Source organism: Aquarana catesbeiana, linkage group LG12, assembly GCF_042186555.1.
Source record: "Aquarana catesbeiana isolate 2022-GZ linkage group LG12, ASM4218655v1, whole genome shotgun sequence".
NCBI classification, from domain to species: Eukaryota; Metazoa; Chordata; class Amphibia; order Anura; family Ranidae; genus Aquarana; species Aquarana catesbeiana.
The window spans coordinates 80,292,904-80,306,233 of NC_133335.1; the positions used below are offsets into that span (position 1 = coordinate 80,292,904).

General features: G+C 42.7%; 1 protein-coding gene across 1 annotated transcript in view; it reads right to left on the reverse strand.

Moving 5' to 3' along the window:
- LOC141114445 (proton channel OTOP2-like) overlaps positions 1-13,330 on the reverse strand; it is a 133,307-nt gene that overhangs the window by 57,419 nt on the left and 62,558 nt on the right. The window contains exon 4 of the mRNA XM_073608119.1: positions 1,761-1,909. Coding sequence (XP_073464220.1) covers positions 1,761-1,909 — 149 coding nt within the window. The remainder of the gene's footprint in view (positions 1-1,760; positions 1,910-13,330) is intronic.

Sequence of the window (13,330 nt, forward strand, 5' to 3'; positions counted from 1 at the left end):
AAAAAAGTTGTATCCAACATTCATCTAAGTCCTCATGCACACGGATGTTTTTACAGCTGCTTTTTTGAGCTTTTTTTGCAGCTTAAAAAGGCCTGTCTATGTTAGTCTATGGCTTCATGCCCACCTAGGAGTTTTTGAGCTGCAAGTGGCATAGGCGTTTTTAAGCTGTAAAAAAAACCCAGGACCAGTGGGTTCTGAGAGACGTTTTTCAGCTGTAAAAACGCTCTAACGCTCTAACGCTCAAAAACGCTCAAAAACGTCATTCACCAATGTTTTTTAGCGTTTTTGATCCATTGAAAAAAAAAATTTGAAAAAAAAAAAAACGCTCAAAAACGCTAACGCGGAAAAACGCTCAAAAACGCTAAAAAACGCTAAAAACGCTATTGCAAAAATGCTGAAAAAAGCTGAAAAAAGTTTAAAAAAAATCACTGCAAAGATACTGGCGTTTTCATAATGTTTTTTTAACAGCCTGTGTGCATGAGGGCTAAAACTGAAACTTTCTTTAGTTTTGGATCATTTGTATGTATTCCAATGCATACATTTTTCTTCAATTCTTGCCCCATAGAAACAGGAAGTGAAAGGAAATTGCTCAATAGTGAGAGAACTTCTCTCTAAAGCTGACCATACACCAATGTTCTTATTAAATTTCCTTTAGATTTACTGTCAGCTGTGTAGTACAAGGGCCTGCCGGATCGCACACAAATTGGTTTTGGTAAATCTATAGAAGAAAAATGTATAATTTATGGCCAGCCTTAGACCCCATACACACTATTAGATTTTCTGCAGATTTTTGTCTTCAGATTTACCAAAACCATGTAGTGCAAGGGCCTGCCTGATTGCATACAAATTGAAACTCTTAAGGTTTAACCTCATATTATATGGTTTTGGTGAATCTGAAGACAAAAATCTGCAGAAAATCTAATAGTGTGTATGGGGCTTTAGATGTCACAGTTGGAACAATTGTCCGCAATGAGTTATTTCTTACTTATTCCTGCTCTGGTAATTTAAAAATAGTAGATTTTACCTCATTAGGAGAATCAGAAAGGGTGAATTTCCCCAGTGGGGTAAAAAAAACAAAACACACAAAAAAACCTGTCAGGGGTTATAATCCTTCCTTTTTTGTTGCCATTATGTCAGGAGCATCTAGCACTTCTGCTTCTCATTCTAGCATCCTGGTTTTGGCTGTGGCACTCTCCTTGTCTGTTTGTCCACCTGCAAGGTGATAGATGTGGCCAGACTCTGGGCGGAGACCAAACCTGTTATAAGCCAGCCAAGCTTGCAGTCTCATGCTTGTGATAGAGTGTGTAATACCTGATCAAGCTACCCATTTATCTGCCCTGCTAGATTGGATTACCTAGTTGACAACCTCAAAATGGTTATCAACTATTCCCTGAACTCTTCCTGCCTTTTGACTTTGGACATTGAACCTGTTTATTCTGAACCTTGTCTGACTGCCAACAGCAAGTACCTGTTTGCTTTGCTTAGTTTGCGCATGTCCCGTGTGGTGGCCAGGCACTATAGCATTGTGAATAAGTCCTGGGGGCAACCGAACACTGGTAAGCTTACTTGCCTTAAGGGAAAGGGGGCTGCTATATGTGAAGAACACAGTAGCCAGCTATAGTGTCTGACCACCTGCGTTAGGGGTAAGCAAGACACCATAGCTTAGATTCAGGAAAACTTTTAGGTGTGAACATTGTTAAAACTCTGGAGCATGTGCTCATGTAAATAAAATGATGTATGCTACATAAAAAAGCTTGTACCTTCTTCTTGATTATCTTCAGTGCTATTCATTTCTAAAGCCTTTCTGCTAAAGAACAACTTTAATTCAGTTGTGTGATGTCTGGATTCTTCAGTAACCGTGATAATCCAGATAGTCAGATTTACCATCAACAGCATCATCAGAAAGCACCTGAGAAGATAAATAGTACAATGATATAGAGGGACATTTCTAAATACAGGGGGTCCCCAGGTTACAAACAAGTTAGGGACTGTAGGTTTGTTCTTAAGTTGAATCTGTTTGTAAGTCGGAACAGGTCCATTTTTTAAGTGTAGCTCCAGCCAAAAAACTATTTTTAAGCTTTTTGGATAGCATAGGAAAGGGTTAACACCCCTGTAACATTTTTTTTTGCTGTGTGTGCCCCTGTTCAGAAGATTTCACCTCACTTTCTGTCCCAATGACAATTGGATTTTGAAAATTTTGGGTTGTTGTGGAAACAAGCCTTGGTGATAAAGCACCAGTGGAGGTAACTTTTCCCCATAATAGCTCTTACAGGAGTGAATTTCCCTTCCTAGGGGTAGATTTCCTCTCACTTCCTGTTGTCTCCCTCCGTTTGTAAGTCAGATGTTTGTAACTAGGGGACCCCCTGTACTATAAAGCTCAGATACAGTTTCATAGGCACAACCACAATACCATTCTTGCCCATCCTTGAGTGAAGTACCTGATGTTGAGAGTATTATTGGAGTTAGTTCTATGAGGTAGTAGAACACCTACTGTGTGCAATATGCAAGAATACAATTTTCTTGTACAGATTTTTCAGATTTGTGAATATAAATTTTATATATTATAGTTTTCAATTTTCATACAAAACAGGGAAAAAGTATCTCAGCTACTGCACAGCATACAAGTTTGGTGTTCCGTCAGAATCAGCAACCCCTCAGATTAGGTAACGGAAGTGACATTCCGCCAGCTGCGCATGCGTCCACCGCTACCAGGTTTGCTGATCTGACAGAACACCTACAATCAGAAGGCAGCAGACATCTTATTACACCCAGCTATGTCTTGAATTTCAGAGTGATTTTAGCAATAAAATGAGTGTATATAAATAAGTATATGGACATATGGGATGTTGTTTTGATGTTACATTTTGAAAAAAGCTGGACGTCAGCAGTAGGAAGGTGGCGGAGGCCATGTTGGTACACCCCACACTACTCAGCGCTAAACCTTTAGGCTTTCAAAAATTAAGAATCCAAACAGCACATAAGATATCAATATTACTCTGAAATACGTAGCTGGGTGTACGAAGATGTCCGCTGCCTTCTTCTGACTGCAGGTGTTCTGTCAGATGAGCAAACCTGGTAGCGGTGGACGCATGTGCAGCTGACGGAAAGTCACTTTCGTTACCCATACCTCTCAACATTTTGAGATGGGAATGAGGGACACCTACTAACAAAATGTATGTAGGCATAGGACACCCCCCCCCCCCCGCCATACCCCCTAAAGGAGAATTAACCAAAAAAAAAAAAAGTGTTTTTTTACCACTACTATTCCTTTATATTGGCTTTTAAAATGTACGAATGCAGCAATTTAGACATTGGATGAAAGTGTTTTCCAGTGCTAAACCTTTTGAAAGATAAAAAGTGCATTTTATACACATTGGCATGTGATAACAGCCTCAGCCTAACTCCATCCAGGCCACGCCACCCAATGTTGCTGCAGGCCCTATATTTTTATCACACACACACAGTGATTTACTAAAACTGGAAAAGCTGTGCCTGATAGCCAATCAACTTTGGCAAATATACCCAGAAGCCAATTTGTGTCTTTGCAGAGCTGTACCACATTTTATACTCTTCAGTTTTAGTAACTGAAGACCCACTATAACCCCACTATATTTTAAGATAAAGAAGAAAGCAAAAAGATAAAAGAATCTTGATCACTTAGGAAGGTGAATGTCACTAAGTATTGTAAATACGGTGAAGCTTTGTTTGTTTTGCTCACTCAATCATGCGCAAAGAAAAAAAAATACAGGTTTTTTTTTTTTTTCCCCTTGCACATGATTGAATTATTAAAGTGAACACAGTAATTGAAGGCTACAATACAAATTTTCCATTTTATTTATTTTTGGTAAATATGAAAATGCATATTTGGATAGAGCTGCAGGTACCTCTTTAGATGCTTATGTGTCTATTCTTAACAGCTCTGTTGAGAAAAACAAAAAAAAAAAAAAGTGTTTGCAGAGTTCAATAAGCTCATGTTTGTAGTTACACACAAACCTGAATGAGGAGTGATTCATCCCCCTTCCCTGGTGGAAAATCCTCATCCAAAAAGCACCTGCATCCAATCACATGCATGCAGGGCTGGTGCAAGGTTTTTTGACACCCCAGGCAAAACCTAAATTTGCAGTCCCCCCGGCTCCGCCCCCGAAATCCACCCCCTTTGCCCGAGCATCAGTGTGACAGGAGCCGGCGCTATAGGAAGCATGCGGCTGCAGTAGAGAGCACTGATCATAGAGGAACGGAGGGGATGTTTGCTTCCATTCCGTACATGTCCTCCAGGGCTGCGCCTCTATAATGACACTACAGAGCGGCTGCCTGAGTAACATGCAGCAGAGGCATCCCCCTAGATGTGCAAGCTTTATCCCAGCAGTGCCCACTAGAGGTTATAACAATTTATTACAGAAGTATTTATAATACAGCACTGAAAACTTACATAGCGTGGAGACGAAGAGTAGGGACACCAGCGGCCGGGTGCCCTAGGCAGCAGTGCACCCTAGGCAGGCACCTAGTTTGCCTAGGGGTAGCATCGGCCCTGCATGCACTGTTCAGGTTTTCTGAAAGCCAAAGGTGCCATCTGTCAGAATACATAACCGGCACTGCAGATTTGTCCATCCATGCCATTTAGTTTGGATGCAGGAATCAAGTGATTAAAGGAGAAAGAATGCTTGCTCATACCCTGAATACCAAGTGCTTTTCTTCAGATAAGAAGCAGGTATCCAGCATAAATTATATTTATGAAGGTGATGGGAACTCTGTACCAATGTGAGTGTATCTTAAAAGTCCCCCCCCCCCCATTTATACTTCCCTAGGTGGATGCCGCATTGGCTCGATGCTACATCTGTCCCCTGCCGCCTCTACATGGAGAGCCAAGCGATTGAACATTGCTGATCACTCGGTTTTCAGAGCTCCGTGAGCAGAGAGCTGTAGACTGTCAGACATGACTCTCTGCTCTTTTCCCTCCTTGCTCATTGGAGCACTGGGCTGTGGAGGGGGCGGGGAGCGGCCATCTCAGACTCAGCAGCTCACTGAGGGGCTGAGATGGATGTCAGTCCTGGCGGATCCAGACTTCCATTGTTGTGATGGCGCAGTGCCTGGACTAATTTCTGTGACATCAGCAGGGAGGACTTTAGCCCGCTGTCTGCTGAAAATGGGTCATAGGAGTACAAAACGAATTACACTCCTGTGATCCATAGGTGAAGTACAGCCAAACGAGCTTTGTCCGGACTTCTCCTTTAAACACCTTCTCTTGTAATATGTTGGCAATAGATTTGTGAGTCAATGAAAGAATTATTTTGACTATAACAGGAGAAAGTTTGTCCACATTGCTATTTTTTATATATATGTGAGAGGGGTTAATTAGGAGTAATGCACAAAAGTAAAGTAAAAAGAATTTAAAATGGGATAAAATCCTAGGAACAAAAAACACGGAGGAAAAATGGGTGTGCTTTAAGGGCATATTAAATAAAGGCATTAGCCAGTGCATCCCATTAGGAAATAAATTTAAAAGAGCTAATAAAATGTCCTGAGTGGCTTAACTCCATCGTAAAAATGCATATAAAGAGCAAAGGAGAAGGCCTTCAAAAAATACAAGACTGAGAGATCATCAGCAGTATTCCAACTTTACAAAGAATGCAACAAGAAATGTAAGGGTAAAATCAGGGCGGCTAAGATAGAACACGATTGGCACATAGTGGAGGAGAGTAAAAAAAAAAAATCCCAAGAAATTCTTTAAGTACATAAATAGTAAGAAAGGGAGGTCAGATCATATTGGTCCCATAAAGAATGATAAAGGGAACCTGGTTACTAAGGATGGAGAGATGGCGAAGGTATTGAATTTATTCTTCTCCTCAGTCTTCACAGGGGAATCGGGGGGCTTCAGTAACCAAAACCGCAATGTTTATCCTCATGACATGTCACAGGAAGCACCCTCATGGCTTACAGAATTAGAAATAGACTTGAAAAACTTAACATTAATAAGTCACCAGGACCAGATGGCTTGCACCAGAGGGTCCTTAACTGCTTCCCGACCGCCGGCCGTCAATTGACGGCCAGGCGGCGCAGCTCTCGTTGCGGGCGGACGTCATATGACGCCCTCACTTTCCTAGGCCACCAGGGGGCGTGCGCGCGCCGCCGCCGGCGATCGCGCGCGCCCGCCGTGTCACTAGGCACCCGGTGCGCGTGCCCGGCGGCCGCGATGTCCGCCGGGCACCCGCGATTACCGGTAACACAGCAGGACCATGGATCTGTGTGTGTAAACACACAGATCCACGGTCCTGTCAGAGGAGAGGAGACCGATGATGTGTTCCCAGTACAGCGGAACACCAATCGGTCTCCTCCCCTAGTGAGTCCCCGCCCCCTACAGTTAGAATCACTCCCTAGCAACACAGTTAACCCCTCGATCACCACCTAGTATTAACCCCTTCACTGCCTGTCACATTTATACAGTAATCAATGCATTTTTATAGCACGGATCGCTGTATAAATGTGAATGGTCCCAAATATGTGTCAAAAGTGTCCGATGTGTCCGCCGCAATAATCGCAGTCACGATAAAAATCGCAGATCGCCGCCATTACCAGTAAAAAAATTTTAAAAAAATTAAAATGTTATAAAACTATCCCCTATTTTGTAGACGCTATAACTTTTGCGCAAACCAATCTATATATGCTTATTGCGATTTTTTTTTACCAAAAATATGTACAAGAATACATATTGGCCTAAACTGAGAAAAAATTTGTTTTAAAGAAAAAAAAATTGGATATTTATTATCACAAAAGGTCAAAATTATTGTGTTTTTTTTTAAACTTGTCACTCTTCTTTTGTTTATAGCGCAAAAAAAAAAAAACGCAGAGGTGATCAAATACCACTAAAAGAAAGCTCTATTTGTGGGGAAAAAACAATAACAATATCATTTGGGTACAGTGTTGTATGACCGCGCAATTGTCATTCAAAGTGCGACAGCGCTGAAAGCTGAAAAATGGCTTGGGCAGGAAGGGGGCGAAAATGCCCAGTATTGAGGTGGTTAAAGTGGATGTAAACCCAATGTCATCCTTTCTAAACTACTGCCATAAGGGTTATCTATAAGGATATACATGCCTCCTGCATGTATCATTACCTGTCAAATGTCTCCCCTCTCTCTTATTAGAACTGAAAAACTGCATATTCTGTGGGTGAGTCTGTTGTCTGGAGCTCGGTGGGTGGAGTCATGATGTCAGTAGACTCCCCGCCCACCTTTACACCCCCCTTGTCAATATGCATTTTCTCTGTGTATTTCTAACACTGAACTTCTGCTGAACTTCTGCTATGATCTCTAACATCCAGTGAAAAGACAGGAAAGTAACCACATGACTTCAGCATGCCAAATCATGGTGAGGTGTGGAACAGCCAATCCTTGCAGAGCTGCTGAAGAAAGGAGTGGGAGGGAATTTAAAAATACTGCATGTCTCTTAGGCTAGTGCAGATGTGTAAATCACCTGTCACTCACAGCAAGGGGGAGGGTTTGACAAAGTTTTTCTCAGCTTGTCAAGATTTATCTCACTTAACAATAAAAGAGGATTGCTCAGAGATGGATTAACTCTGTGTGGCAAGACTTGGCTCAAATGATAGCAAATCTTATACTCTACAGTATGATATATATATATATATATATATATATATATATATATATATATATATATATATATATATATATATATATATATATATATATATATATATATATATATATATATATATATATATATATATATATATATATATATATATATATATATATAAAAAAAATTTGGGTTTATAGCCACTTTAAGGAACACAGTCAAGTAATTGCCAGACCATTGTTCCTAATTCTTATTAACAGTCTACTGACTGGAATGGTACCAGCTGATTGGAGAAAAGCCAATGTAGCACCAATATGTTAAAAAGGGCCAAGATAAATCCCTGTGAATTACAGACCACTTAGCCTAACATCAATTGTATGCAAGCTCTTGGATTGATGGGTTTTACTTCCTCTTTTGCTCGCTGCTGCAGCCTGCAAATGAAAAGCATAATGGGCTACTATGCATCGCATAGTAGCCAATTACGTGCCACTTACCTGCAAAAGAATCTAGCGATGTCCCCTGTGTGGGCAGCGTCCATCTGCTGGCCCTCTTCCTTCCGGGCCGTGGACTCGGCTCTGTGATTCGCCTGAGCTGCGTGAAGTCACTCCCACGCATGGGCACGGGAGCCGCGATTAACAGCATAGGCTAGGGAAGAAATGGTACTTAGTTTTGTTTCTTTCCTGCGCATGCGCCGTTGGAATTTTCGGCAGTCTAAACATCTCCTAAACGGCGCATGTTTAGGAGATATTTCCACCACCTATAGGTAAGCCTAATTCTAGGCTTACCTATAGGTAGAAATCCAAAAAGTGGGTTTACAACCAAAGACTAATTATGTGGGGGTCTTGTGAGCCAAAGATGGACTGATGCCTTTGTGAGGTGAAATGAATATAGATAAGCTGCAAACACTAACCACGTTTCATTGCGTGCATAAACCAAAAAATATAAATAAACGTGCCTGCGCTGAAAAAACATATATATCCCAATAGTTGGGAGGTGCATATATAGTGTAAAACTATACTACAAAATTTCAATATAAACAAAAAAAAAAAAAAAAAAAATGCTAGTAATATATAAATTATAGAATAAATAAATCCTTATATAAAAGTATCCCATAAAGTGCAACATGCAAGAAAACAATATATATATGTGATTATAAATCTAAGATCAAAGATCAAAGTGCAAAAACAAGTGTCCACATTTAAAAAGTTCAATTCATTGATGTCAACACATAAAGTGCAAGTAAGTAGTGTCCACAAAAAACAGTGTTCCTCATGCTCCTCCTTAATGGTGTTCACAATCCAGCATGCTTCAGTGCTCTCCTGTGACCCCCCACTTGTGCTTGCGCTCACCTCTTAAACGGTGTCTAAACATGCATTGGAGCCACCCCTTGGGCTCATACAGGGTATGCTGGTATAAACTCCACCACTCTCAGATGTCATCAGATAGTCTCACATACAAGAAAGAAAAAGCTCCATAGTGTGATACAGTAGGGATTTATTTAAAATATATTAAAACTTCCCTCCAGAAGGGTACTCACAATATATAGGTGCGTGAGTGCACCAATCTTTCCAGAGAGTGTTTGTATAAAACAAGCGTTTGTATGGCGTGCGGTGTGTTGTTCCTCATCTACCTCTGCTGCTGACAGCTCCGTCCTACCCCTCCCCGACGTGTATTCGGCACAGGGATCACGTGCCTTCCTCTGGGGGGGGGGGGGGGGGTCTAATTTATATATTACTAGCATTTTTTTTTTTTGTTTATATTGAAATTTTGTAGTATAGTTTTACACTATATATGCACCTCCCAACTATTGGGATATATATGTTTTTTCAGCGCAGGCACGTTTATTTATATTTTTTTGGGTTTACAACCACTTTAACCTTCTATGAGGTGGTGAGCTACCATCTAGATAAAGGAAGGCCTGTAGACGTGGTGTTTCTGGATTTTGCAAAGGCATTTGATACAGTTCCCCATAAACATCTACTGTACACAGTAAGGTCCATTTCCATGGACCATAGGTTGAGTACATGGATTGAAAACCAGCTACAGGGGCGAGTTCAGAGGGTAGTGATAAATGAGGAATACTTGGAATGGTCTGGGGTGGAAAGTGGGGTCCCCCAGGGTTCTGTCCTGGGACCTATCCTATTTAATTTATTCATAACTGACCTGGAGGATGGGATAGACAGCTCAATCTCTGCATTTGCGGACGATACTAAGCCTAGCAGGGCAATAACTTCTCCGCAGGATGTGGAAACCTTGCAAGAAGATTTGAACAAATTAACTATATGGCAAATGAGGTTCAATGTAGAAAAACGTAAAATAATGCATTTGGGTGGCAAAAACATGAATGCAATCTACTCACTGGGGAGAGAACCTCTGGGGGAATCTAGGATGGAAAAAGGGGTCCTAGTAGATGATAGGCTCAGCAATAACATGCAATGCCAAGCTGCTGCAAGCAAAGCAAACAGAATATTTGCATGCATTAAAAAGGGGATCAACTCCAGAGATAAAATGATAATTCTCCCACTCTACAAGACTCTGGAGTATGCTGTCCAGTTCTGGGCACTTGTCCTCAGGAAGGATGTGTTGGAACTGGAGAGGGTCCAGAGAAGGGCAACAAAACTAATAAAAGGACTGGAGGACCATAGTTATGAGGAAAGGTTATGAGCACTGAACTTGTTCTCTCTGGAGAAGAAACGCTTGAGAGGCGATATGATTTTAATGTACAAATACCATACTGGTGACCCCACAATAGGGATAAAACTTTTCTGCAAAAGGGAATTTAATAAGACACGCGGCCATTCACTAAAATAAGAAGAAACGCCGTTTAACCTTAAACTGCGTAGAGGGTCCTTTACCGTAAAAGCGGTAAGGATGTGGAATTTTCTTTCACAAGCTGTGGTTTCAGCGGGGAGCATCGATAATTTCAAAAAGTTATTTGCTAAGCACCTGAAAAACCACAATATACAGGGATATACAATGTAATACTGACATATAATCACACACATAGGTCGGACTTGGTGGACTTGTGTCTTTTTTCGGCCTTGCCCACTAGGCAACTAATGTTTGGTAGGTGTTTAAAAGAAGGTTTAGAATATAACCCCCCCCCCCCCCCCCAAGCTTAAAAACACTCACCTAGATGGATGTAGCATTGGTGCTGCATCTGTCCGCCACCCCCTCTAAGACCGAGAGCTGAGCGATAAAAGACCGCTGATCGCTCGGTTCTCGGTCCTCAGTCTTCAGGGAGCCAGTGAATAAATTGCACTGAAAAAGATTCCGTGACTAACAGTGCTTGCTAATTAGGTAGCTAATTAATGAAATAAAGTGACTTGTGCAAACCAAACTAATGTTTCAACCATAAATATAAAAAAAAAGTACCAAAAAAAAAAAAAGAAGGATGAAAAGATGAGACGCAAGATGTTGCAATAAAGTAACTGTGTCTAATAATTCATACTAGCAACGTGTCCAAATTGTAACAATAAAGTGACTAGTGCAGAGCACCACAACCTAGAACATATCAGTGTGTTTAAACTATTTAAATAGATAAGTGTGTTATTAGGGATGAGCCGAACACCCCCTGTTCGGTTCGCACCAGAACATGCGAACAGGAAAAAAGTTCGTTCGAACACGCAAACACCGTTAAAGTCTATGGGACACGAACATGAATAATCAAAAGTGCTAATTTTAAAGGCTTATATGCAAGTTATTGTCATAAAAAGTGTTTGGGGACCTGGGTCCTGCCCCAGGGGACATGGATCAATGCACAAAAAAGTTTTAAAAACGGACGTTTTTTCAGGAGCAGTGATTTTAATAATGCTTAAAGTCAAACAATAAAAGTGTAATATCCCTTTAAATTTCGTAGCTGGGGGGTGTCTATAGTATGCCTGTAAAGGGGCGCATGTTTCCCATGTTTAGAACAGTCTGACAGCAAAATGACATTTCGAAGGAAAAAACGCATTTAAAACTACTCGCGTCTATTGCATTGCCGACAATACACATAGAAGTTCATTGATAAAAACGGCATGGGAATTCCCCACAGGGGAACCCTGAACCAAAATTTAAAAAAAAAAAAAAAAAAAAAAAAAAAAAAAAACGTGGGGTTCCCCCTAAATTCCATACCAGACCCTTCAGGGCCCCCCCCTCCTGAACCGTACCAGGCCACATGCCCTCAACATTGGGAGGGTGCTTTGGGGTAGACCCCAAAACACCTTGTCTCCATGTTGATGAGGACAAGGGCCTCATCCCCACAACCCTGGCCGGTGGTTGTGGGGGTCTGCGGGAGGGGGGCTTATCAGAATCTGGAAGCCCCCTTTAACAAGGGGACCCCTAGATCCTGGCCCCCCCGTGTGAAATGGTAAGGGGGTACTTACCCCTACCATTTCACTAAAAAACTGTCAAAAATGTTAAAAAATGACAAGAGACAGTTTTTGACAATTCCTTTATTTAAATGCTTCTTCTTTCTTCTATCTTCCTTCATCTTCTTCTTCTGGTTCTTCTGGCTCTTCCTCCGGCGTTCTCGTCCAGCATCTCCTCCGCGGCGTCTTCTATCTTCTTCTCCTCGGGCCACTCCGCACCCATGGCATGGGGGGAGGCTCCCGCTCTTCTCTCCTTCTCCTCTTCATCTCCTTCTCCGGGCCCCTCCGCACCCATGCTGGCATGGAGGGAGGCTCCCGCTGTGTGACGGCGTCTCCTCGTCTGATGGTTCTTAGATAATGGGGGGCGGGGCCACCCGGTGACCCTGCCCCCCCTCTGACACACGGTGACTTGACGGGACTTCCCTGTGACGTCACGGGGAATGCCACAGGGAAGTCCCGTCATGTCCCGTGCATCAGAGGGGGGCGGGGTCACCGGGTGGCCCCGCCCCTGTTATTTAAGAACCGTCAGACAAGGAGACGCCGTCACACAGCGGGAGCCTCCCTCCATGCCAGCATGGAAGCAGAGCGGCCCGGAGAAGAAAATGAAGAGAAGAAGAGAAGAAGGAGAAGAAGATGAAGAGAAGAGCGGGAGCCTCCCCCCATGCCATGGGTGCGGAGCGGCCTGAGGAGAAGAAGATAGAAGACGCCGCGGAGGAGATGCTGGACGAGAATGCCGGAGGAAGAACCAGAAGAAGAAGAAGATGAAGGAAGATAGAAGAAAGAAGAAGCATTTAAATAAAGGAATTGTCAAAAACTGTCTCTTGTCATTTTTAACATTTTTGACAGTTTTTTAGTGAAATGGTAGGGGTAAGTACCCCCTTACCATTTCACACAGGGGGGGGGGCGGGATCTGGGGGTCCCCTTGTTAAAGGGGGCTTCCAGATTCCGATAAGCACCCCGCCCGCAGACCCCCACAACCACCGGCCAGGGTTGTGGGGATGAGGCCCTTGTCCTCATCAACATGGGGACAAGGTGTTTTGGGGGGCTACCCCAAAGCACCCTCCCAATGTTGAGGGCATGTGGCCTGGTACGGTTCAGGAGGGGGAGGCCGCACTCTCGTCCCCCCCCCTCTTTTCCTGCGGCCTGCCAGGTTGCGTGCTCGGATAAGGGTCTGGTATGGATTTTTGGGGGGACCCCACGCTGTTTTTTTTGGGTTTTTTTTGGCGCGGGGTTCCCCTTAAAATCCATACCAGACCTGAAGGGCCTGGTATGGAATTTAGGGGGACTCCCACGTCATTTTTTTTTAAATTTTGGTTCGGGGTTCCCCTGTGGGGAATTCCCATGCCGTTTTTATCAATGAACTTCTATGTGTATTGTCGGCAATGCAA